This window comes from Aspergillus alliaceus (assembly GCF_009176365.1).
Source record: "Aspergillus alliaceus strain CBS 536.65 unplaced genomic scaffold BDW43scaffold_29, whole genome shotgun sequence".
NCBI classification, from domain to species: Eukaryota; Fungi; Ascomycota; class Eurotiomycetes; order Eurotiales; family Aspergillaceae; genus Aspergillus; species Aspergillus alliaceus.
Genome location: NW_022474712.1, coordinates 107,680 through 132,805, shown reverse-complemented (window position 1 = coordinate 132,805; position 25,126 = coordinate 107,680). Strand labels below are relative to the sequence as shown.

Below are 25,126 nucleotides of genomic sequence, written 5' to 3'. Positions count from 1 at the left end.
TTCTTAATAGGGTGCCACTTGAGGAAGAGGGAAAGTGTTTGACATTTTTGAGAATATACAGCTCTATTAAATATGTCACCAGTGGTAGTACTGTATTTACCATCAGAGCTTAAGTTTAAGTCAATACAACAATAACTCATTTAATAACAAGTAACACAAGAGAAAAAAGGTCAGGGCTACTCTAAGATCTAGTGTACACCTAAGTAAGTTCAAGTAAATAAGTACATCGGCTTTATTAGTACCACGGCGGATTCTTGAACACATCCATAGCTGTTTCCACCGCTGGATACGAATACGCGGATCAGTCACCCATCAGCGCTAATACCACGGACCAAGGCCCCATTTATACTTAGGAAGAGCTTAGGAGCTTAGCTTCAGCAATGGACAACTTATGATTCAAGGTCCAGGACCCGAAAAGTGACTACTCGTGATACGTATCCAAATGGATACATTATTTCCCGTCCTGGAATGGAAGAGCACCAACAATCAGGCAATTGGATTGCTCTAGAGGTGGGTTGGATTGAAGTTGTTTGCCTTGGGATGCCTTGAGAGGACCAATCGGGACATGGCCAACCGAATCACGCAAGACAATATTGGTTGCACTCGTACTAAAAGATCAGAATTTACCCCATAATTGCCTAGAAATCTATCCGCTACTTGTATGGTGGTATTGTACTTTTTAGGTAGACAATTTATTCAATTCATGTGATTTGTTGATTTGACAGGTTCGCAACCGATGATGAACACATCGCAACTATTCAATGTGTAAACGTGACTATAGTACCCTAGTGGCTCATAGTTTTGGAAGGGCTGATAGTATTAGACCTTAATAGCCTCGACCTGAAGAAAATGAGAAACAAAGAGAGCAAAAACGCCACCTGATCTGATGCTGGGATTATTTGTACAGGGTAGATTTCATCATGGAAAACTACTGGTCAATGGGCTGTCAGGGTGGCTGTCAGGGGGGTTGGAGTTGCAGAACAGTAGTAGTAAGAACTTAGTATTGGTGCAGGGTATGTGCAGAAAAATTTCAGGGAATCTGATAGGTGACTGATGAAGCTATTGGGTGGAAGCGAATTGTCAATACCGCCAAACGGTAAGGGAACACTGGGCCAGCATTCCGTCCCTGACTAGCGAAGGTCATTCTTTTCCTCCGTTAATTTTGATAGAAACTCCCCTTGACTAAGTGGGGTTTCCTCCCTTTCCTCTTCTTCTTTTCTCCCACTGAGATTGCGTTGTGTCTCTTGGGTTCTCCGGTTTTTCCGTAGCGGTAATTTTTCTTTTCTCTTCCATTTTCATTTTTTCCAATCCGTTACCCGCCCCGCCGATCTATCACCATTATTATTATTATTATTATTATTATTCCCTTTTTTTTTTTTTTTTTTCCCTCTTTCTCTCTCGGGGGTTCTAACTATTCTCGCCAATTTCCGAAAAGTTGTGGTGTGCTCTTCTCCGGGTAACCACTACGCTTTCTCTTTTCCTTCTCCTTGACCTCACCATTGGAGAGAGAGAAAGAGAGAGAGTTCCTCGCACCATCACTCCAACATGGCCAACGTCAACGGGAGCTTTGTCTCCCCTTCAGCTGATGCTACTATCTCCCCTCGGCTCTTTGCCCCGTCCGGTTTGCTGGCCTCTGTCCTGTCCGATTTCAATATCTGGAAGGGTCTGTTGACCTTGTTTATCGCTGCGGTTATCTACGATCAGTGTAAGTCTATCTGGCCTTCGGAATACCACCACCACCACCACCACCACTAGTATCAATTTGCATTGCTTGTGAACAATGGTTAATGGAGTGGCATGAATTTAGTCCGGTACTTCTGGCAGAAAGGCTCCATTATCGGACCAAGATGGAAGTTGCCATTTATGGGTCCCTTCCTCCAATCGGTCAATCCCAAGTTCCATGAGTACAAGGCGAAATGGGACAGTGGAGAGCTCAGTTGTGTCTCGGTCTTCCACAAGTGAGTAGTCCTTCATCTCTTTCTGCGCGTGTTGCGACAATGGCTGATCGCAAATCTCGATAGATTCGTCGTCATTGCATCCACCCGTGACATGTCTAGAAAGATCTTCAACTCCCCTGCCTACGTGAAGCCCTGTGTCGTCGATGCGGCGCACAAGCTGCTGGGCGAGGACAATTGGGTATTCTTAGACGGCAAGGAGCATGTTGAGTTCCGCAAGGGCTTGAATGGCCTCTTCACCCGCCATGCCCTCTCTCACTACCTTCCCCGCCAGGAGGAAACCTTTAACCAGTATTTCAAGCGTTTCCTCGAGAAGTCCAAGGCCAATGACTACAAGCCCACCCCCTGGATGCCGGAGTTCCGTGAATTGATGACCGCGGTCTCCTGCCGTACCTTCGTGGGCCACTACATGACCGATGAGATTATCCAGAAGATCAACGATGACTACTACTTGATCACCGCTGCCTTGGAACTGGTTAACTTCCCTATCATCCTCCCTTACACCAAGACCTGGTACGGAAAGAAGGCCGCGGATATGGTGATGGAAGAGTTTGCCAAGTGTGCCGCTAAGAGCAAGGCTCGCATGGCTGCCGGTGGAGAAATCGCATGTATCATGGATGCCTGGATTAAGGCTCAGCAGGACTCGGCTAAGTACAAGGAGAACGTCGCCAAGGGCATCCCCGCGGAGAAGCCTCCCCAGCTACTCCGGGACTTTACCGACTATGAAATTGCTCAGACTATCTTCACCCTCTTGTTCGCGTCGCAGGATGCCACCAGTGCCGCCTGTACTTGGTTGTTTCAGCTCATGGCTGACCGTCCCGAAGTCTTGGATAAGGTCCGCGAGGAAAACGTGCGCCTGCGCAATGGCGACCTCAATGCGCCTTTGACCATGGAGCTGCTCGATCAGATGGAATATACTCGTGCTGTGGTGAAGGAGACTCTGCGGTATCGCCCTCCCGTCATTATGGTTCCTTACTTGGTCAAGAAGGACTTCCCCATTACCGAGAAGATCACTGTGTTGAAGGGCTCGATGATCATCCCGTCCGTATGGCCGGCCACCCACGACGAGGAGGCGTACCCTAACGCCGACTCCTTCGACCCGGATCGCTGGATCACTGGCACCGCTGAGCAGCACCCCAAGAACTGGTTGGTTTTCGGCACCGGACCTCATTACTGCCTCGGCCAAACCTATGCGCAACTGAACTTGATGGCAATGATCGGCAAGGCCAGTATGGAGATGGATTGGAAGCACACCACCACGGCTCAGTCAGAAGACATCAAGGTGTTTGCGACCATCTTTCCTCAGGTATGTTCCTTTGCATCCTACTACGGATCCCGTTCCAGGGTGCTAACGCAGAGTAGGATGATTGCTTGCTTACATTCCGCCCTCGGGCCTAAATTTTTATGTAATCGCTTTCTTTGTGGGTTCTCCAGTGTTATAATTTCTATCCTGGAGATAGAATGACCGCATCTTTCTTCTCTTCCTTCTATACTTGTACCTACTTTTGTACCATTGTCCACCATGGGGTTTTCGGCGGTGGCTTTTTTTTTTAACTGTTTTCATTTCCCTCTTTCTCGTTTAACGGATGAAAATCAGGGCCATGCTTGTGCCGATTCCGGGCGACTGGATATCCAGCGCTTACGATGTATCAAGCCGAGTACGTCCGGGCGTACATGATATTGAACGATTCATGCAGGGTCGTCAACTTCCTCAATAGTGAAGCGGTGAAGTGACGTACTAACTTAGATTATGCAACTTAGAATAATAATAATCGTGAGTCTTGTGATGCTGTTTCGGTCAAGCAGTGAGTATAGAAAACATGTAGTTCTGAAGCTCATCCACATGAAGTCTACTTAAGAACTTGGATACAGTACATACCTACTAGGAAGGCGGTAAGACCCGGGAGATACTGACATCACCTCGGCCCAGAACTCCCATTTATCAATCATCATCTCCAACCTCCAACCATTAAAAAGCACAATCAACAATCACTATGATGGCCTCCATACAATCCATCCGCCGCCCTCTCACGACTCTCTTATCCCGAACCGCAAAGCCAATCTCCAACCCCGCAGCAATCCGAACAGCAGAAGTGTCCCGAACCTTCACAACAACCCCATCTCCATGTCCCGCTAAATCAATCCGCGGCATCCCCCCAATCCGCCAGCTACAACCAAACCCCAAACCCCAACTCCACCGCCAATCTTGCCGCTGGAAAAGCGACAACAGCTTACCCCTGAAACAATGGGAATTCAATGATGTACGTTCATTCCCACACCCCTGGAGAGAAAAAGGAAACTACAAAAACTAACCCGACAAAAGATCAATGCCGCGCTCCCCGGAACAAAACCCGAACGGAACCTAATTCTCGTCGACGTCCGTGAACCCGCCGAGCTGAAGGCTACGGGGATCATCCCGTCTGCGGTCTCGGTCCCGCTAGCGTCGCAGCCGGATGCGTTCTTCTTGACGGCGGAGGAGTTTGAGAATCGGTTTGGGTATCCAAAGCCCGGGGCTGAGGGGGAGGGGGATGTGGTGTTTTATTGTAAGGCTGGGGTGCGGGCGAGGGCGGCGGCGCAGTTGGCGGTGCAGGCTGGGTATGAGGCTGAGAGAGTGGGGGTTTATGAGGGAAGTTGGTTGGATTGGGTGGATAGAGGGGGGAAGGTTGAAAGTTGGGAGGGGGAGGATTGATTTTTCTTTTCTTATTTGACTTGGGGCCTGGGAAGAGGTGGTTGTATAAATATTGTATATGGTTGGTAGGATAGATGGAGGTTCTGGGTTATTACTAGGTATGGACCAGGAGGGCTGTTTGGTTGCTGGATCTAATGTTCGTTGAGAACAGTAGAGAAAATTAAGAAACAAGTCAATTAATTGAAATTAAATCGCAAATATCATTAACAAGAAAGACTATAGGTATCAACCACGGCCTCTTGTAATCCAGTTCATGTACAAACATCTTGCTTTTGGACAATCCAGTCGTGATCATGCAGGTCTTTCGACTTTTTATCTTTTACCCCGTTTCATTCCCGATCCCAACAAAAGTAAAGGGATTCAATTGTTTTGGAAACCCCGTGTTATCCCTGTTTTATTTCATCATGCCATGCACTACTTCAACGCAGTACATCAAATCATCACAGCACATGAAAGAAATCACATCGCTATATGGTAAACATATACACAGATGGGTACGAGCCTGGTAGCCCGATATTCGATGGTAGAGTCAGCCCGGAACTTTGCCAAACGACCAAGGGTCGAATGCCTCATGTTCACCATCAAGAATCCTGTCGAAATCCTTCGCAGGTCCCTGGGCTTCGGAGAGTTGTAAACTTGTAGAAAATCAAGGGATGTCGAACACGGGCTTGAGCTTCTTGACAAGACCCCACTCCTCCATCGACACGTCCGCACGGTAGAACTCCTTGAGAGTGTCGATGCTGGCACGGGAAATCTTAGAGTACAGGGCGTCCTTCTCTTCCAGTTGCCGGCCGTACATGGGCTGATTAGGTCCTTCGATCTTGACGGCCACAGACGGCTGACCTCTCTTAACCACGCTGACTGGCTTATGATCACGTTCAATGGACACACTATAATGGGATGTTAGCAAGACAGAATGAAAAGAAGTATTGGAGAAAGGAGACTCACACTCTGCCAATTTCGATAATTTCCTTGGCTCCGGTGGTTGGGTTGCTCTTAACGGCAGCGAGTGGTGTATGCATCCGCAGGCTACCTTCAACGACATCGACACCAATGACGATAGGATCCTTCTTGTTGAAGACAGCGACGGGACGAAGCACACAAGGGAAGACAGCAAGCAGCTTGCTCTCCTCCTTTTTCTTCTCCGTCAGCTCAGCGATATGCTTGGTGAAGTCATCGAACAGGTGGTAGATGATGTCTGCGGTGAAGATCTTAACACCGACTTCCTCAGCATAAGCAGCCGCTTCCTTATCAACCTTGACATCGAAGCACAGCATGACGGCGTATTCTTTGGCCTTTTCCAACATAGTACCAGCCATCATTACATCACGTTTGTAAACAGGACCGATGGAAATGTTCGCAACGGGAATCTTAGAGACACGAAGGAACTCAAGAAGAGCCTCCAGGGAACCAAGCGTCGAGGCCTGGACACTGACACCACGCTGATCCTTAGAAACCTTGCTCAACAGGTTCTCCAAGTCGGACATGACTTCTTCCTCGATGTCCTCCTCATCGTCGTCAGGTCCAACGACCATCAACCGGGAACCAGCAATGGCATGCTCGAGGTCGTTGGCCGCGATCTTAACACCAAGGGCGGCCTTGACCTCCTTGTTATGAACGTATTGCGACTTCAGACGTAGTTCCTTCAAAGGTGCCGGCGTCAGCAACGCTCGAATATTGGTAGCTATAGGACCGTTGAGACCGCATAGTACAACTCGATCACCCTCCCGAAGGATACCGTTGGAAAGGACGACATCAATAGTGGTACCGAGACCCTCGATCACCTTAACCTCTAGAACAGTACATTCAACCTCCGACAAGTACATGAGGGAGTTAGTCATACGCTCTTGAGTCAAAGTGGTCAGCAGCTTCAGCATGTCAGGAATACCCTCGCCAGTGTGGGCTGAAGTGGGCACGAGAGAGACATTTCGAGCCATGGACTTATTCTCGCAGTACAGCTCAGCGTTGAAGCCCTGTTCAGCGAACAACAGCTTGGTCCGCTCGAGACGTGAGCGGAACTCGTTCTGAACTCCCTTGTTCTGCATCGCCAAACTCTCTTGGAAGCCATTGTTGTCAATCTTCTTCCAACCGTACAGACGATCGATCTTGTTCAACGCGACAATGAAAGGAGTACGACGATCACGGAGCAACCGCATGGACTCGAGGGTCTGGGGCTCGAGACCGTGCATGATATCGACGACCAAGATGGCGATGTTGCAAAGCGAGGAACCTCTGGAACGCAGATTCGAGAAGGACTCGTGACCGGGGGTATCGATGACCAACAGACCAGGAATCTTAAAGTCGAAGGTACCATCCTTATTCACTGGAGCAGTCTTCTGACGCAGAGCATCCACAGGGAAGTAAGTGGCACCGATCTGCTGTGTAATACCACCAGCTTCGCCTTCTTGGACGTTTGTCTGTCTGATCTTATCCAGCAACTTGGTCTTACCAGTATCGACGTGTCCCAAAATACAACAGATGGGGGAACGTAGGTTGTCCTTTGAGCGAGCTGCCATAGCCTCCTCATGTTGCTTCTTTCTGCGCTCAGCAGCTTCCGCTTTTCTTTGAGCAATGGCCCTCTGTGCAGCGGACTGTTCCTCGTCAGACGACTCGTCTTCCGAAGACTCCTCCTCGGAAGATTCCTCCTCGTCCTTGGTAGCGGCCTTCTTTTCAGCAGGCCTCTCAGGGAGCTCGACCTTGGCGGCGCCATTTGTAGCTGGCTTCTTTGCCTCTTCCTCATCATCGGTGGGAGCGTCCCAGGAGTCCTTCACGTCTTCTTCTTCGTCAGCTGCCTTCTCCCAGTCATCAAGTTCACTTTCCTCTCCAGCAGCAGCAGCCTTAGCAGCGGCAGCTTCAGCTTCAGCTTTCGCTTTCTCTTCAGCCTCCTTCCTTCGGCGTTCTTCTTCAGCTTCACGTTGAGCCTTGGCACGCGCGGCGGCTGCCTCCAAATCTTCCTCCTGTTTCGATGGGCCCTTCTTCTTCTTCTTGTTATCGTAAACGGGTCTCTTCTTCTCAGTACCCTGGTCTTCCAAGCCAGCAACCTTGCCTGCACCAGCGGCAAGCATCTGTTTCAGGCGCAACTCATTGCGCTCCTTTGCTTCTTTCTGGGCCTTAGTGAGAAGCTTTCCTTCTCTCTTGAGTTGCTCCTTCTTCTCCTTCTCCTTCTCCTTCTTACGCTGGCGAGCTTCTTCCCTCTTCTTCTCTTCCTCTTCTTCTACACGTCTCTTCTCCTCTTCTAAGGCCTTTTCTTCGGCGAGAAGTCGCTCTTCTTCTTCACGCTGCTTCCTGAGAGCCTCCTGTTGCTTCTGGATAGCGGCAAGGTGGGCGGGGACCTTCTTCTTCTTGCCACCACTAGGCTCTGGGGCAGCGGGGGCGGGGGCAGCAGCAGCAGCCGGTGTGGGTTCTTGCTTCTTCTCAGGCTCGGCCTTAGCAGGCTGTTGAGGCTTATCGGTTTTCTTCTTAGCGGCCTAGATAGCGAATTGGATAATTAGCGCAAATGCTATAGGGACAAAGGCTGGAACAAGAGGCCTATGAGTACCTGTTCCTTCTTCCGCTGCTTCTCTCTCTCCTTCTTTTCCCTTTCTTTCTCCTTCTTGGTCTTCACACGGAACTCACCATCCCCCTCGGCCTCCTTAGGCGCGGCCGCCGCCTTGGCAATTGCCTCAGCAGCCTTCTGATTCTTCTTGGAGAAGACGTCATCCTCATCATCAAAACCTCCTTCTTCAGGCTGTTTGCTGGCGAATTCATCACCTCCGTTCGCCTCAGCCGCGTCCTCGCCCTCGACGAAGTCGTTCTGCTGCTTTCCCTTCTTGGCCTTCTTGTTCTTGTTCTTCCTCAAAGCGGCGAGTAGACCACCAGCACCTGCTCCCTCTTCTTCGGCGGGAGCTGCGGCTTCCTGGGGACTGGTCTCGCCACCGGCTACGGGAGCAGCCTCGCCGAGGTCAGCTTCCCAGTCTTCCTCCTGTCTCTTATTTCCCTTCTTCTTGGGCGCCATGTTGGAGAATTCGAGTTATTGATTGGGGTTCAATTGACGCAAGTAGTCTTTCTACACAGAAAACCGTAGAAATATCCTTGTGTGTATTCCTAAGAGAAAGTATGGTAAGGACAAGAAGAAAGAAGAGGAAAAACGTCACCGGTGCAGGGAAATATGTGAGAATGGAGAGTGGGCAGGTGTACGAACAAGAATATCACACTCCGGCAGCGACCTGCGGCCGTCGAAGAGGAACAGAGTGGCAAATAAGCCTAATTTCCTTCACAAGAAAATTGGAAGGAAAGACAAGGTAAAAGAAGATAACGAGCACCTTTTCCCCCTGTGGTTGATAAGGTCCAAGGCTGGAGACTCGAGGAGTGCCTTTGAGTGGGTAATAAGAATTTTGGATGGTTTTGGTGGGGACAAGTTAATCCTTTAACTGGATATCCGAGAAGGCGGTTTGCCAGTTGGCCTGAGGCTCCCGGTACCTTAGCCTAAATTCCCGATACTTTCCTGGAAATATTACACACATCCTTGCCCTTTCAATGAGAGAAGAAAGTATAGTATGATCTTCTTAATTTATTCAATATACATGATAAACTCAATTCTATCTAAAACCCCACATGCAAGGTTCGTTTGAGCCACTTCATTACGCCTTCAACAGGGTTCTCGGTTTCCCCAAGAAGATCCTTCGACAATTCCAAAAATCGTTCATAAATGGCTTGCGGCGAGCCAGATTCGGGAGTAGAGGGGTTGTAAAACTCTTCCGTTACGAGCATATACATAAGGTAACCCGAGCCCCGGATCAGTAAGCGACTGAGGATGTCTCCGTCGATGTGCATCTGCGAGGGCTGGAACTCACGGGACTCGTTTCCTGAGGGATTCCGCTGCCGTTTTCTCTTTGGTGTAAAAGGGCATATGATCGCGTCGCGGATGCACAGGTTCTGCAGAAATCGCAGCAAACGCCATTCCTTATCCTCCACTGTTAAAAAGCGGTACACTGTGCCATTCATGGCTGTGCCATAGATGACCTGGGAATCAGTGGGTACGGAGGAGTGCCGGGTACCCGGGCTGAGTTTCGTTACAGAAGAGGAAAGATGTGCCTCGCACAGTGCTACGGGCATCATCTTATCGTTCTCAGTGACTCCTCTCTCAGTTAATAGGCTGACCCGACCACCTCGGCTGGAGGCAAGTGTGAGCTGCATCTCCCCTCCAATATGGACATGGGAGAGTCCGTCGTGCTTCTGTCGATCGTAAGCATGGAGCACTAGATTTTCATCAGATGCATTGAGGATCATAAGAGACTCCCTTGAAGTCGAGATGTATAGGTAGGGCTCATGGGAGCTCATCGAAACTGCGGGAGAAAGTACGGGGTACCTTGCTGCCCGAAGCCATCTTGTCTGGGAAAATTTGGGCTCCAAGGGTACTATTTCATGCCCAGTCGAAACCATTAGGGTAAAATTGCCATATGGGGCGATAGAATAAACAGGACCCTCAAACTTGTGAACGTATTTCACGCTGCATTCAATTTGCGAAGGATCTGATGATGACCTTGACGTTTGTAGAAAGATAACTCGGCCGCGTTCCTGCTGATTTCTACGGGCTGTGCCTATAACAATGAAGTGATATTCTTCATCGCCTTTCTTGGGCGTCCACTCCAAAATGCAACTGATTTTCTCACCAGCGGCCCCATGCGGCCTCCAGGGGTTGGACTCATCTCCAGGGGTATCGAGAGGACTGCAGATTGCTTGCTGCGAATCCGGGTCAACGAATTCAATGTATGACCGAGTAAAGCGCTTGATAGGATCCGCCTCAGTGTCAAATCCCGTTCGGCTGTATGCTACAACCAAGCTCTTTAGGTAATGAGAATAAGCGAGCTTAGTAGCGCTACCTGGCAAACCTATTCTCCTTGGGACCGTTTTCTCTTCTCGCTGCAAAGTGCACACCATGAGTTGTCCGTCTGCGATGCAGAAAAGGGTCTGGGGGAGACCTTCCAAGTCTGAATTAACAAATTTGGCGAGGGAAAAGCTGTAAATAGTTCTTGGGTGGTAGGCAGGCTAAGGACATCAGTGGCTGCAATCGAGAAGGTGTGGAGACATTGGAGCCTACATTATTCTGGTCCGTAATCCAAATCCTCTGAAGAGTACAGTCCGGCATCACACCGCCATAAGCGCACAATAACTGCCAAAACCCTTGTCCGCATGTCAACAATGTAAGGTTTCCTTGGCTCTGCACTTTAAGAGAAGTCTGTCCTAATCTTTGTGGGATCGCCTGTTTCATCACTAGGTCGCAAGACAAGTCAGTAAAGGCTCATTACTTAAACATGAGGCAAGCATACTAATAGAAGCTACTGTATTTACAGTATTTAATGTCACGCCAAAAGGCACCAGGATACCACTTCGTAGGCCGCAGAGTAAAACGAATCTCTTCAGCGACCCCTCCTCTGCCTTGTGCACAATCGCAACGCTGTCAATCGCCTTTGAGATGTCCTCACTATATGCAATGTCCAGAGGTCTTTCGGACACGAACGTTATGGATTCTCCATCTATGTTGTAGAGGAAAATTTTCCCATTGTCGGAACCCACGAATATGAGAGAGCCTAAGTCAAAGGTTTCGACAGAGATACAAACGGGCTCAAAATTAATACTTAGTGGATCACTCACATCAGATAAATTGAGTTGACCACCAGATGGGGTTAGCCTTTTAACATGAAGGCGTAGCCCATATTGGTCGCGTACCGCGGCGACAATGAGAGATGCAGGGCTGTCTATGGCAGCGACTATGATATTCTGGTCATGGCCATACTCAAAACGAGAACTCAGTATCGATTCCGTGGTTGCTCCCAGATGAATGGCCTTGTCCGTCACTTGAACAATAACACCCGAGTCAGTGCATCCTGCTGCTAATGTTTGAGAGCCGCAGTCCAAGCCGGAATCCGCCTCGTCGATAGCACATATCTCGTCATCAAAATCAGCGGGCAAGTCGAGAAGCAATGAAGACACAGGGTCGGAAGTTAGCACGATAACACCGTCGTTTGTGCCAGTCGACATTGTCCATATGTCTCGTGTGCTCGACAGTTCTTCCAAAGAAACAACCAAGCCTATCTGTGCCTCAATCCCATGTCGTAGCTCAACGATTGCGCCTTGTGCGAAGGAGGAAGCAGTGCAAACAAACAGTCGATCGCTCGCGACGTCTTCAGACAATGGGGATGACTGATTAAGCGACTTCACAATTACAGAGTCTGTGACAGGAGTCCAGCTCATGAATTTCTGGACACATCTAGGATGATCCCGAGCTTTTTGAATGAATAGACCACCATCCCCAGTGTTGCCTGCGGCGAGAATCAGGTCACCGCCTTCATGATCAAAGTCTAAAATATCGAATGCAGCATCGACGTCACAACAAAGTCGTCCTAGATGCGCCTGGTTTTCGACTTCGCCTTCATGACCAATTCCCAAGTAAGAAATTCGTCCGTCCTCACGACAAAGGTAGATGTCGTCGTGCTTTTGGTTGTATAGCCAATTGCGCAACGGCCTTGCCCATCGAGTCCACAGTGGAGACCTTCGTGACTCTTGATCGGGAACACAAAGAGGATACCTGCTGGGTTGCCGCCGAGGGTCTAGCCTGTTCTTGTATACTGCCATTGTAGTAGTTGTAACAAGCATGAAAGAGGACGTTTTGGTCAGCGGGATTAGCATTGTAGGCAGCCTGTCCTCAAATGGTAATAGTCTCTTGGTTACTATGGGAGAAGCTTGGCGAAGATATTCATTCGCTTCCCATTCATAACATATCGCATGGGTAATTTGATCCTGAGCAACTAAGAGAAGGAGAAGAATCTTGCCGTTATCCTCAGGTCTTGGGTATAGAAACTCCATAAATATAATGTCGCCATCAACACGAAAGAAGCGTTCCTATAGATGTTATACTCCAGCCTCGTATATACTGCAAGGAACAGCAACTGTGCACATACCTCTGCTATGGGATCTAGCTGATTATATGCCATCTGTGACTGCAGTATTGATGGCTGCTTTAAGGTAAAGACACCAAAAAAGTCAGAAGCCGCACTAACTGCTACTGCACGAGATCTATTATACAAGTTAGTCATGTTCTAGAAAGTCAAAGATATAACTACCTTGGTTCCACTGCAATATTTCGACCAAACCGCTCGAATGTACTAACATCGTTCGGCAAAGGTCGATGGTGGTGGATAAATCGATCGTTTGAGGTTGAATAGTAAAGGAACACAAGCTCTCTTGAGGCAAGACTTAGCAGCAATATCTGGGGAGGTAGATCGATCTGCGGCTCTGAGTCGACAGCTGTACTAGTTGTCCCCATTTTCATCTGCGCCTCCCAAGGTAACTCTGTGCCCACATTGATGACTTTCGCTGCCATGATATTGGAATCAAAGTCTGATTTTGAGGTGACGTCCTCCAAGTGAATACCGGACACAGCTTCCTTTATTTGCAGACTTCGTTCACCGACGAAGACAACATCATTTTGATGCCCACTTCGCAGGCGTGCAGGCAATATCCACTGGATGATTGGACTTGGCATTAGCGTGTGAGATAAAATTCCTTTTTTTGGCTGGGACTCTGAAGAGAATAAGTAATCATCTGTGTCCATCTGATCCACACCGTGACGCTTTACGAAGGCATTCATGAGGGAGGGATCAGTGGCCTGGTAATTCCTTGGCAAATCCATGGCGACCCTGTGAAGAGCTTGCGGCGTCCTAAGCGCAAATTATCGCGGTGAATAAATGCTTTATTGGAAGAAATACGACCAATGCAAAAGATGAGAGCCAAGCTTTTTGATGGGAATTCGTCTCGTTTAATTAAAGCAGCCTCAAACCTGTTCCTGCGCAGTATAACACAATACCGATGTAGCGGTCCAAATTGGTCAGGTAGGAGGAAGGGCAGGCTTGGTAACAAAGGGGGAAACGCTAGGGTCCGAGAGGAAGTTCTTCATTTAACATGCTTGGAGCAGTATAAGGACAATATCCCATTTTGTCAGGTCCGAGTGAAAGTACCCAGGATGTATTTGACCACTGATTGCTTCTCGTTCCCAGTATCTGAGGAAGCAAGTAACGGGTAAAAAATGAAATTCCAGCAGAGAAGAAATGTATCTGTTTGCATGGCTTAGAATATCCTCCTCGGGAAACGAGTGGACCTCAAAGACTTACTACAGCATACGGACTACCATACAGATGAGTTCCGTATCGATGACATGCGTTCAATTGGCCCGTTCCGCTTCCCCCTAAGCCATGCGGCACTCAAGCTTGAGGCAACAAACAAAGCAGCTAGGTGGGAATATGGAAAACAACTGCCAAGAAACGTATGGGTCCGTAACTCAAGCTGCCGGCAAGTTCAAATGGCTCTTGCGTCACCTTTAGGCACCAAATCCACAGTATTAGCCTTTCAGTGCAGGACCTGTGATATCAAATCGTGGCAACATTGTTGGATTGTGACTGGGGCTCTCTCTCAAGGCTGACAACCATTTGCATATCCTGGAGGGGCTGAAGGGTCGATGCCTTTGTTCGCTGTTTAGGGCGGTCGGCGGAAAAGCCAATGAACAACAAATCACGGGACACTGTAGGTGCTAGCCTGAGGCCTGCAGCGATGTGTCCGCTTTGGACTCAGCATGCATTTACTCCATAGTGCTCCTTAAGTCCATCTGGTATGCAAATCGTTCACGCTAAAATGCCAATCTTCTCCTAATGCCCGCTGTCAACGATCAACATAGTTCCACATCACTCTGACCTGGCATATGGCTCGTGGGGCTCTTGCTAGCTGGTAGACATAATAATAGCAAAACCAGCAGTCGAAAAACTAATACATGAATACTAATTCGAAATTCGACTGTCCTCTTGCCTTCTACTTGGAATTGGTTTCATTAACACTATCAATCACTAAACGGGGTTGTTTTCTTCCTCATTCTAGCTAAAATGGACCATCAATATGAATGCAAAGACAAACCCGACAGCGACAGCTCCCAGACATGCTTTGAAACCGCACAGGATTTTGCATCTGATAATGCGTCTCAGGACCTAGAAAGGACTCAGAATGACGAGACCGCAGCTCGCATAGCAGAGAAGGAAGATGCCATTCGCCGAGCGTGTGAGATGCGCGATTTGGATGCGTTGGTCTCTTATGCCACTTCAGAAGGGGGTTTCATTCGCGATGACATCAGACAACTAGCTTGTAAGTCCCAATAAAGTGTTTATCACGTATCAATTGCTAAGGAATAGGGCCTATTCTTCTTCAAAGTGACAGAGATCCTGAAGTTGGCGCCTGGGAAGACTTGTCGCCGCATGCAGATGAAGACCAAGTTCAACTTGATGTGAACAGGTCATTTGTTTATTATCCTAATTGTGGGTAATTTTGCATCCCAGATATTTACATAGACTAATCCCTATCTTATAGGCACTGATGGCGAGCTATCCTTAAAGAAGAACGAGCTGTCATATTTAATCAAGCAAGTACTACGGCATTACCCAATGCTTTGCTATTTTCAAGGATATCACGATATCGTGCAAGTTTTGCTCTTGGTACTCGGGGGGCAAAAGGCAGCCCCAGCAGTCACGCGACTGTCGCTCTTTCGGATAAGAGATTATATGCTGCCATCCCTTGCACCAACGGTGAAGCACTTGCAGCTCATTCCAGCCATCATGGAGAAGGCTGATCCCGTCCTACGACGCCACCTTGCGGATATCAAACCGTTCTTTGCACTGGCGGCGACTCTTACATTATATGCTCACGATATACAAGAGTATAGTGACATTGCCCGGCTATTTGACTTTCTACTGGCTCGAGAGCCCGTCGTCTCTATTTACCTTTTCGTTGCTATCGTTCTTTCCCGTAAGAAGGAGTTGCTGGAAATCCCTGAAGACGAACCTGAAATGCTACATTTCACACTCTCCAAGCTTCCGTGCCCTCTAGATCTCGAGGGCTTGATATCGAGTACCGTACAACTTTTCAATGACTACCCGCCGGAATCACTACCGTTTGGGGCTTGGAGGAAGCTGCCTTTGGCCAGTGTACTGAAGAGTACTCGAGATATATTTGGGAAGCAAAATACACAAGAAGCGATAGATCTTTTTGATAGACAAGTACGGCAACTGCGCTATGAGGAGCGGAAGGAGAAAGTGGTTGGCTTCTTGTGGCAGCACAAGAGGACAATCGGAACCGTGGCCGTCACAATTTTGGTTGGTGCTATATCAGTATGGATGAGGAAGAAGGGATTTGACACGACCATATGGTCGTATATCAATAGATTCAAGCTGGCATTCCAATCCCACGGCTTCTAGCCTTCCACTGGATTTTTTTGGGTGGAGAAGAGGGGTTCCGGCTAAAATGGCGCGCGCGCGCGCGTGTGTGTGTAAATAACCACCTTACTATACTATTATGTGTAAGACTATCTGGGTGACCAATTCTGAGCTATTGAATTTTGGTTTGTGGTTGTGAAGAAAAGTGTAAAGAGTAGTAGATTTTATGCATATTCCGTCGACATACCCACGGGTCCCACAAGGTAGTGGCTAGTGTGTGGCTGATTACTACGATGCCGCCAGCCGCTGATGTGTACTCTTCCGCAACTCTCTATTCGGATACCACCAACAGCTCTCTGAAGATATCACAAACAGCCCAACATGGCGAACCGGGGCTATGACGTGATAGTAGATGCCGACACTGAGGTGCGCGCTCATTGTTCTCGCCCACTTGACTCCAGATGAACTAATTTCGGTGACAGGGCGACCTCGGTCATACTGACCTTCAGGAGGACCTTGAGTTCCACCCGTCAAGTACGTTTGTTTGCTTATATGACGGCTTCCATTTGTTTCGTCATAGGGACTAGCTAACTCACATTCTCTGCAAGATTTTGAAAATGATCAACGCAATGCCAAAGCGCAACAGGATTCGGCACCTTTTCTCGGCGGAGGTTCTTCCCGCGGTCGTGACAGGTCACCTGGCGGCACCCCTTCCAAAGTCACCTGGTGGTCGATCCACTATTACTCGCGATTCTTTGATGTCGACACGAATGAGGTCCTGAGACGCTGCGTTGCGGCAGTGTACCCGCGCAGTAACTTCCTCGATGTCCTTGAAGGCAACGCTGACCTGTACGGCCCATTCTGGATCGCCACGACCGTGGTTGTGATCCTTTTCCTAACTGGTACTATCTCGCAATGGCTCTCGAACAACGATGAGGAGCATTTCGCGTACGATTTCACGCTCCTCTCCGGGGCCGCGGGTCTGGTCTACGGGTATACATTCGTTCTACCAATCGCCCTGTGGGGTGCACTGCGTTGGTTTGGTAGCTCCACGGCGGACTTGATTGAGTGCTGGGCATTGTATGGATACTCAAATTTGGTTTGGATTGCGGTTGCTCTGGTGAGCTGGAGCCCTCTGACAGCCCTTAACTGGGCACTTGTTGGAGTTGGCTTTGGCTGGACCGTCTTCTTCCTGCTACGTAATCTGTATCCTGTCTTGAGTGCTACGGAAGCCAAGGCTAGCAAGGCTCTGCTGATTCTGGTCGTTTTGCTCCATGCGGGTTTTGCTATCGCGATTAAGATCCTGTTCTTTGCGTAAGACCCCGTTCAATCCTACCTTTGACGTGCCGCACCTTTGCTGATAAAATTACGTCCTTAGGCATGGAAGCCCAGTTTCCAAGAAAAACAAGGATGACCATGAGAAGGACCATGACGACAAGCATGATGATGACGGCAAACGACGCGTGTAGAGGGCTCGGCCGATGCTCTCAATTTCAAACCCTCTAGGACCCGCTAGATGACTTTCATGACTCTGCTCAGGCAGTAGAGCCAGTTCCAGACTATGTTTGACATTGTTTTCATTTCTACGCTCGGTGGCTGTTCACGTATTTCAAAACTGTACCTATCACAACAAGGGATCATGAGCGAAAATTGAATTTTACAATTGTTTTGATTGCAACTTGATCCGAGAGGAGTCAACTATTAGCATTTGACTTCGGCTATAATGTTCATCATTCTAACGCCGTACAAAACCTCCCAGGCTGCAATCGACTCATAACCCCCAGCATGTCTCCACCCCAGCAACGTAGAAAAACCGTAACAAGATTGATGAAAGTAATCGTCTATTTGAGCTTCTTCTTAGGGCGGAGCTGGTTGGTGTGGCCACACTTCTTCTTGCGGCAGTTGGTGGCACGAGGGGGGAGACGGGCGTAGCACTTGCGGCAGATGTTCTTCTCACAGTTGTACTTGGAGGCGAGGGCCTTCAGGGAGGGCTCGATGATACCACCACGGAGACGGAGGACGAGGTGGAGAGTGGACTCCTATAAGATTGATGTCCATCAGCCGACCATTCGTTGTATTCCACAATATTTGTTTAACTCCCAAGCCTCAAATTCGTTCCTATCACATGATACCCGTGCGGTCGGACCTGGTACCTCTCCATCGTTTGTGTGGGAAACCGAATCGCACGTATTTCATATCGGATCACGAAAGGCTATCCAAATCAAAACACCTCGGTAATGGGATCCTTCATACCTTCTGGATGTTGTAGTCGCTCAGGGTGCGGCCATCCTCAAGCTGCTTACCAGCGAAGATAAGACGCTGCTGATCCGGGGGGATACCCTCCTTGTCCTGGATCTTGGCCTTGACGTTGTCGATGGTGTCGCTCGACTCAACGTCGAGGGTAATGGTCTTACCCGTGAGGGTCTTGACGAAACTATAATCGCATTCTTGTCAGCATCGCACACCCCATATTTTCGTTCGTGTCATGGTTTTCGCAGCCGGTTTGGTTCGCATCGGCGGGTTCAAATGTAAAATTGGGTGCGGAGAACGAGGGAAACCTACATCTGCACTGTAGATGCACGAAAAGAAGGAACACATTAGCTCATAATTCCCAGATCAAAGTAACCACTCCATCTAAACGCCGGAGTAACATACTGGTTGCGATTTTTCGTTGTTGCTGGCTGACGATCGCTAAGAGGTCCGGTCAGTCGGAAGGAACGATGTCACTCAATTTCACCATTTCTCGCTTAGCAAACAAGTGGACCACGTGATGTCTTGTGTTTTCACATAATGTACCCTAAGCCCTAGCTGACGGGTATGTATCAATGGTCCCTTCAATCAATCATCCATTCTGCCGCGGCTTCCCGACCTTGCCTGTTTTGGGGGTTTTGCTCCACACGTTCCAGTTCCACTCATGGAGACTTGATGGCATACCCTAAACTCTTCTAGGTTGTCTATAGGAACTTTGTACTCACTACATACTGCGTGTACAACTGGTAGAAACTGTTACAGACCTACTGGTAGCACAGTATGTAGAGCTTGGGTTCCATTAGTACGAGAAGTTGGTTCAGCTAAACTCCAGGCTTTGTGGTGGGCTTCAGAGGGTGTGCTCCTATTGTGCCCCGTCATTCTGGGAAGCCCTACGGAGTATGATGTACAGACCATCTCATCTCTGTATGGAACAGCCTGGGAAGGGCAAGTACCTGCTTTGTTGGAGGCTTATCGTGTGCCATTTACGTTTTCTGATGCGGCCACTATGAGCTGGTGCTTAGATAAACGGAGGACAAAGGTATATACATATGAGCTTGGCTAATGGTGAAATCAATGCTCCTTTGTTGATAACGAGCAACTTGGAAACAGATGGACCTCCAGCATTACGGTGTTCCAACGGCCCCCATTCGTAGTACTGCACCTCAACGACGAAGAGGAAGTCACATCCGACAAAGATCCAAGGTATCATAAAAAACTCCCAGCACGCTGAAAGCCTGTCAAAGTACTCACTGTTTGCAAAACCACTCGCCGAGGGGTCCTCCAAGGGTATACAGGCTAGCAACAAGATTAGAAGCATAAACGAGCTATATCCTGTCGTACAAGCCGTGAGAGCAAGCAGTGCTTCATCGAGTGACGTTCTTATAGAGTCCTTTTTATCTGGCAGAGAGTAATTCACCGTCGGAATCCTAGGGACTGCCAGGGACTGCCAAGGATGCGTGGGCTGTGGGTGTCGATGAGATAGTATGGGAGGGAGCAAAGAGGAAAAACGATGTATGGGACGAGAAGATCTTTGGTTCGGATGGGAGGATCGAATTCACCACTGACAGATACAACGACTGGGATGGCATAGCGGATGAGGCTAGAGCCGATAGAGCGGATCCTCAGGCTGAAATAGCGAGCCAGGCCGCGACGAGCTCTTTGTCCCGATCGATAGCGAGTAAAAGTTGATGCCTCAGGCAGAAAGCCACTAGGGTTCGCTAAGGTGGGGTGACCTGCAGATCTCCATGAGGAATTCTTGTACGAATCGAGGCGTTATTATATATATCAGATTCATGTATAAAAGTTGTGTAGATCAACCTGATGTATGGCTATGGGGCAAGAAGGGAAAAGGGAAAGAAGACAGATCGTTTGACCGAGTGAAGTGATGAGAAGCCCTGAGTGATAAGAAAGCAAACAAAGACCTTAGGCCGGAATGACCCAATTATAATAAACCTCCATTGCCTGCTTATATCTACTTCCCCATCTCTTTTCACCTTCTCTCTTAGTACACCCTGAAACTAGTACTAACCATTGACTTGTAAATTAACAGACAATTCTATTATTACTTCTACTGTACTATTGGCCTTTACCAACTGCAGTAGCTATGATATCCAGCAACACAGTCTACGTTGTCACCGGAGGAAACAGAGGCCTCGGCCTCAGTCTGGTAAAGTCGCTCCTGGCACGTCCTTCTACCACGGTCATCGCGTCTGTCCGCAACGAGGAGGCAGCCGTCAGCCTAAAGGCCGAGATCCAGTCCGTAAACGCAGGTGACAAGAGCAGCCTCCACATCCTCCAGCTTGACTTCTCGTCAGCTATTGCCCCCGAAAAAGTTATCGAGACGTTCAATACTGCCATTAACGTTGATCACATCGACGTCCTCATCTGCAACGCCGGATACGCGACATCCATGGTGCCGGCGGCATTGACTTCAGCCGAGGACTTGCGGGCATCCTTCGAAACCAACACAATTGCTCCGCTTCTTGTCTTCCAGGGCCTGTGGCCCCTACTACAAAAGTCCACTGCCGCACCCAAATTTATCAACATGAGCTCTTCCGTGGGCTCCATCGGCGGCCAAGAACCCGTTCCCGGCGGCGCCTATGGGCCCAGCCGTGCGGCGGGTAACTGGATCACGCGGGCCCTCCATGTTCAGCACGAGAACTTAGTCGCAGTGGCCCTGCATCCGGGCTGGGTGCAGACTCGCGCTGGAGACTTCGTTGCCCAGCAGTGGGGATACGCGCCTGGCCCGCCTGAGACTGTCGAAAACAGCGTCAAGGGAATGTTGCAAGTGATCGATGGGGCGACTCGCGAGGGTACTTCGGGCAAGTTCATTACCTACCAGGGACAGGAATTGCTATGGTAATGGATCTGCTTTAACGGAGATTCGAGTAGCAAAAGTTGCTTCAGTAGTTTTTCAAAGCAGTCCACTTAAATTAACGCTTCAATATTCGAATGGATTATCCTATTCACACAGTTACCTATAGTGGTAGCAGACTAGATCGATCATATATATTGGGTGTCTCGTATCATCCAAGAACTCAATCGGAAAGCACCACCAAAGCATCCAGCTGAAGCTTCTACTCACAAGTCTTAATTGTTTAGATGGGAGCTTCTATTGTGGATTCTACTACCCTACTATTTATAGTTAGATCTAGTGTTATCATCCCTGTCGTATATTTATGATTTTTTTTTGTTCCTAGGATTGGGGGCGAAATGTGGGTTACACTATTGTCCTAATGCTTTCAACCCTAGTTTCACTGTCGAGCTAATTTCTTCTATACGAATGGTGCTCTTTGTAGTAGAATTATAGCGTCAATCGACTCGGGTGATGAGCACATCGTGCAGATTGCTGACAGTGACCACCATATCGGAATATGAGCTCAGCATTGATCTTCTCATCATCTACTGTCCACCTTGATACCAGCTATTGTCTAGCATCATTTCTTTCTTTCTTTTCTTTTCTTTTTTTTTTTTTTTGGAATGGTTTAGCATTTTTTGTGTGAGATCCTCTTGGGCTTTGCAATATGGTAAATGTATTCCTTGTCGTAGTGCTATTATCATTGGATCTCAACACTGTAGCATATCACAACCTCCGACAATAAACACAAAATTAGAGATTATAACTGAGAGGAGAAAGAGGGAAAGAAAAAAGAAAGTACCATTTGACCAAGATCTACTCCATATCCGGCAAATGTGCGGTAACAACCGGTGCGCCCGCATAACGTGGCGCAGTAGAAGTAATAATCCCCATTTGGATTGCGTATAACACGGCGTCCTTTTTGCTTTTCTTTTCGTTGAATTAAGGATAGAGATTACCTTAAGGTGGTACAACTCGCGTGGCTGGCTACCAGAGGCTTTCTGTGATGTATGTCGAGGTCGCATAATCTGAAGTGAGATCGCCGTAACATAAATGGGAGCAGCCTGTGTCATTATTGACCACTATCTCTGTATCATAGGTCCTCGAAAATGGGTTCAATGAATCTCTTGGATGATCTGAAGCAGCATTGCTAGGTATAAGGTGTATGAGGGACTCCTCGGCTGCACTGAGTTTATTGCTGCTGCCGTAAAGTAAAACGCAAAGAAAGGCCTGTTTTTGCTCCAGTGACATGATCTCTCAGTGAAAACTCCTTTTTCTTTGACCCATCCACGTGCTGAGAGTCAAACGGAAGCAAGGCATGAGCTAATGTTAATGTCAGTTCATGATATGCGAACCCCTTGCCTACACAACTGCGAGGACCACTCGAAAACGGGGTGAACGCGCTCCGCTCCCGAGCTACTGACTTTTTCGTTGAGCCGTTCTCACCGATGATCCACCGTTCGGGTCGGTACTCGAATGGTTCCGGGTGGTATTCATTATGATGAAGGCTACAGATGCCTGTTCCAGCATCAATGCTTGCCAGCAGCTCGAGCGAGCCGATGGTCATACCGCCAGGACCAATCTCTCGCCAGAGGGCTCCGCCGACGGGGTGGAGACAGCCGCAGGGCTTCGTTGATGCATGCACAGAAATACACGCACGAGCTCAAGTATGCCATAGTGACCTGGTCGCGTGTTGCAAACTTCCCGCGGATTTCTTCACATACATGCTGGTAAGCTCTAGGGTTGCCACTGAGATAGAATAAGTTGCCGGCCAGGGTCATGGATGAGGCATCCCTTCCTATGTGAATTCAGCTCCCTTGTACTATATACAAATCTTGGATGACGAAAGATACCCGCGACGACAAGAGTAGCGTACTCTGCTCAGATTTCTGACTTGCTCAGCATCTTTTCCTTGACTGGGTCCTTAGTCGTCTCTAAAAATGTGAACATGTTGCCATTGTCTGAGAACGACGCCTTGGAGCAGCATCGCAATAATGAGCTGATAAATCCGAGAAATTGGTTCCTTCCCCGGATCGAACTTGGAAAAGGATTCTTGTCTAGCCGTCCCGTGGTCAGCATGGGGGCCTGTGCTAGAGCATTGATGCGGACGTTGGAGGCTTCCAGCGCGTGGGCAACAAACCGGTAGGTTGGCTCTCTCAGAGCATTATACCGCATGCCGAAGATAATTTCGGCTATTGCGTCGAACGTAAAGTAGTCGCCTACAGGGTAGTTAATAGGGCAGTGGCACTCGGTGTCGGGTGCGGCTTTGCAACGACATATCCAACGTTTTCTTCCCTTGATTTCGGGCATTCGCTTCAAGTTCCTACACAGGACGTTAATATGCCGCGTGAGAATGCTCCGGTATGAGAGTATGCGTGCGTCTGAAAATGCCAGACCTAGGATACGTCGGCACCAGGAGTGGCTCTCTTTGTCGTGGATAATCAGGGTATCGGGTGCGCCGTGAATTAGGGCTTGGTAAACGTGGGACTTGGTATTATTTGCGCTGTGAGATTAGATATCTATTGGGCCTTAAATATTCGTTCGGCGTCTTCTTAAGCTTTGTGCCACTATGCTGAGCACAATCGCCGATGTAGGCACTTCAATATTAGGCAGTTCAGCCGCGGCCCGGTCAGGAACAGGGAGTGGACTAGAAGAAGAGGATGGCACCTCGACTTTGAATGGAGGAGGATCCGAGAGAGTTTGGCTGTCTGGCTGTCTCTGTACAGTTTCGTCTACATTGTCCTTCGGATCGACTGGTAGCATATCTCCCTCAGCTCACCTTGCGGGCCTAGGAAGTTCTGGCGGAGACCGCGCGCTTCGTCACTAGACGCATAAGATTGATTACATGTGCGATCCATCATGTTCGTGGGGGCATTAGATCCTGTGTGGGTCAGTCATAAAATCAATATTTGTGTAGCTGAACGGGATGCTGACCGTTGTATGGGATATGCAAACTGGTGTCTGCAAATCTAAATTCAGTAGATTGCATTCAAACGAAACCCACGATTCTCTTACGCAAATAACTCAATAAGAAGAGTATATGCGAGGCCTTTTTCTGTGTCCGGATGCATCCTGAAAAGCTCGTTCGCTGCTGACACTCATGACAGTTGAAGCCCTTCCGACAAACTACTAGCAAATGCACGGTATAGAGTAAGATCAAGCAACCGTGTTCACCATCCCTCATTCCTCGATTCCCTACAGATCGCATCACATAATCCCTGATTAGTACAGTGAATTGAGTCGATTATGTTACGGCGATCGGCTTCATCTAAATCTTACGAGATGACACTGAGCTGACGATCCGCGTATCAAACCATGCCGTGTATATCTCAGTGTTCAAGCACGTACAGCTGAGAATTGTGGTTCCCATATTTAGTAGTTAGCCCACCCGGCCCAAGACAGTACAACATTATTGTCCGATATGGGCCGAGCCACATCAGTGTTGGTAGCTGTTCGAGGTCAAATCCAGAGTATAGTAGTTGCTAAGGCGTTTACGCTGTTGCTTTTGGGTTTAAATACTCTGTCTGGGCGTGCATTTTATAGGCCTAGGTTAGCGCTCACGGTAATTTCTCTGCGCCACGCGATTCTGCGCTTTTCGGCGCTCATTGATGTCTGAGATGTTTTTCCAATCTCTGCTAGAGGGTGATATTATATTTGGGATGAATAGAGTCTGACCCCTGCACTGGTATGTGCTGTCTAGATTGCGTCGTATATAGCTCGCCACCGCTGACTAGGGCTAACACAGTCAGGTAAGCTACATACTAATCATATCACTATTCCTCGAGGCTTGATTAGTGAAACGTGATGAAGAAATCAACCATCAGAGGATTATGCATACAGATGGTTGGCCAAGTCCATGATATACGGCCATTGTAAAATGGAGACTGACGAGGTACATCTACCAGCTCCTTTTACCGAGGAGCATAAGTGTTGGTTCGGCGCTCTTTGGATTTGGTTTTCATATTACCCTTTTATTTGCGTACTTCAGCTTATCGAGTCCCCAGTCTTATCATTTCAATATACCAGGAGCTCAGCTCCCCTACGGAAATTCGCCCGGTTGGGCTGAGATCCTGAATGGGGATCCTTGCTTATTCCAATCATTCACATTCGATTTGAATGGATGTGACTGAGATCCTTAACGGGG

General features: G+C 48.5%; 11 protein-coding genes across 11 annotated transcripts; 5 read left to right on the top strand and 6 right to left on the bottom strand.

Annotated features, from left to right (window-relative positions):
- Positions 1 to 1,380: 1,380 nt before the first annotated feature.
- Positions 1,381 to 3,740, top strand: erg5 (C-22 sterol desaturase erg5). The gene is made up of 4 exons (XM_032042342.1): positions 1,381 to 1,705; positions 1,808 to 1,958; positions 2,022 to 3,261; positions 3,318 to 3,740. Exons 1-4 carry the CDS (start codon positions 1,546 to 1,548, stop codon positions 3,351 to 3,353), a joined length of 1,587 nt encoding a protein of 528 aa, XP_031899070.1. The 5' UTR covers positions 1,381 to 1,545; the 3' UTR covers positions 3,354 to 3,740.
- A 212-nt stretch (positions 3,741 to 3,952) lies between these two features.
- On the top strand, positions 3,953 to 4,644 carry BDW43DRAFT_312231 (rhodanese-like domain-containing protein; the record flags this gene model as incomplete). The annotated part of the gene is made up of 2 exons (XM_032047331.1): positions 3,953 to 4,216; positions 4,279 to 4,644. 2 exons carry the CDS (start codon positions 3,953 to 3,955, stop codon positions 4,642 to 4,644), a joined length of 630 nt encoding a protein of 209 aa, XP_031899069.1.
- A 562-nt stretch (positions 4,645 to 5,206) lies between these two features.
- BDW43DRAFT_111050 (putative mitochondrial translation initiation factor IF-2) lies at positions 5,207 to 8,734 on the bottom strand. The gene is made up of 3 exons (XM_032037919.1): positions 8,183 to 8,734; positions 5,593 to 8,111; positions 5,207 to 5,534 (listed from the first exon to the last, which is right to left on the bottom strand). The coding sequence occupies exons 1-3, from the start codon at positions 8,636 to 8,638 to the stop codon at positions 5,291 to 5,293; spliced, it is 3,219 nt and encodes a 1,072-aa protein (XP_031899068.1). The 5' UTR covers positions 8,639 to 8,734; the 3' UTR covers positions 5,207 to 5,290.
- Positions 8,735 to 9,190: 456 nt separating this feature from the next.
- Positions 9,191 to 12,701, bottom strand: thtA. The gene is made up of 3 exons (XM_032042341.1): positions 10,953 to 12,701; positions 10,724 to 10,896; positions 9,191 to 10,671 (listed from the first exon to the last, which is right to left on the bottom strand). Exons 1-3 carry the CDS (start codon positions 12,487 to 12,489, stop codon positions 9,226 to 9,228), a joined length of 3,156 nt encoding a protein of 1,051 aa, XP_031899067.1. The 5' UTR covers positions 12,490 to 12,701; the 3' UTR covers positions 9,191 to 9,225.
- A 1,568-nt stretch (positions 12,702 to 14,269) lies between these two features.
- On the top strand, positions 14,270 to 16,040 carry BDW43DRAFT_111012 (TBC domain-containing protein). Its single transcript, XM_032037918.1, has 3 exons — positions 14,270 to 14,811; positions 14,859 to 14,981; positions 15,034 to 16,040. Exons 1-3 carry the CDS (start codon positions 14,556 to 14,558, stop codon positions 15,915 to 15,917), a joined length of 1,263 nt encoding a protein of 420 aa, XP_031899066.1. The 5' UTR covers positions 14,270 to 14,555; the 3' UTR covers positions 15,918 to 16,040.
- Positions 16,041 to 16,213: 173 nt separating this feature from the next.
- Positions 16,214 to 17,582, top strand: BDW43DRAFT_110987 (Yip1 family protein). Its single transcript, XM_032037917.1, has 4 exons — positions 16,214 to 16,301; positions 16,358 to 16,409; positions 16,484 to 17,189; positions 17,254 to 17,582. Exons 1-4 carry the CDS (start codon positions 16,257 to 16,259, stop codon positions 17,342 to 17,344), a joined length of 894 nt encoding a protein of 297 aa, XP_031899065.1. The 5' UTR covers positions 16,214 to 16,256; the 3' UTR covers positions 17,345 to 17,582.
- Positions 17,583 to 17,716: 134 nt separating this feature from the next.
- BDW43DRAFT_301110 (ubiquitin-60S ribosomal protein L40) lies at positions 17,717 to 18,509 on the bottom strand (the record flags this gene model as incomplete). The annotated part of the gene is made up of 3 exons (XM_032044999.1): positions 17,717 to 17,914; positions 18,129 to 18,309; positions 18,502 to 18,509. 3 exons carry the CDS (start codon positions 18,507 to 18,509, stop codon positions 17,717 to 17,719), a joined length of 387 nt encoding a protein of 128 aa, XP_031899064.1.
- A 226-nt stretch (positions 18,510 to 18,735) lies between these two features.
- On the bottom strand, positions 18,736 to 19,981 carry BDW43DRAFT_279716 (uncharacterized protein). The gene has a single exon (XM_032042340.1). The coding sequence runs from the start codon at positions 19,441 to 19,443 to the stop codon at positions 19,144 to 19,146; it is 300 nt and encodes a 99-aa protein (XP_031899063.1). The 5' UTR covers positions 19,444 to 19,981; the 3' UTR covers positions 18,736 to 19,143.
- Positions 19,982 to 20,042: 61 nt separating this feature from the next.
- Positions 20,043 to 21,075, top strand: BDW43DRAFT_279715 (SDR family oxidoreductase). The gene has a single exon (XM_032042339.1). The coding sequence runs from the start codon at positions 20,230 to 20,232 to the stop codon at positions 20,986 to 20,988; it is 759 nt and encodes a 252-aa protein (XP_031899062.1). The 5' UTR covers positions 20,043 to 20,229; the 3' UTR covers positions 20,989 to 21,075.
- A 1,099-nt stretch (positions 21,076 to 22,174) lies between these two features.
- On the bottom strand, positions 22,175 to 22,549 carry BDW43DRAFT_312224 (cytochrome P450; the record flags this gene model as incomplete). The annotated part of the gene is made up of 1 exon (XM_032047330.1): positions 22,175 to 22,549. The coding sequence occupies one exon, from the start codon at positions 22,547 to 22,549 to the stop codon at positions 22,175 to 22,177; it is 375 nt and encodes a 124-aa protein (XP_031899061.1).
- Positions 22,550 to 22,863: 314 nt separating this feature from the next.
- Positions 22,864 to 24,053, bottom strand: BDW43DRAFT_312223 (uncharacterized protein; the record flags this gene model as incomplete). The annotated part of the gene is made up of 4 exons (XM_032047329.1): positions 22,864 to 23,201; positions 23,762 to 23,863; positions 23,917 to 23,936; positions 23,998 to 24,053. 4 exons carry the CDS (start codon positions 24,051 to 24,053, stop codon positions 22,864 to 22,866), a joined length of 516 nt encoding a protein of 171 aa, XP_031899060.1.
- Between the last annotated feature and the right edge of the window lie 1,073 nt (positions 24,054 to 25,126).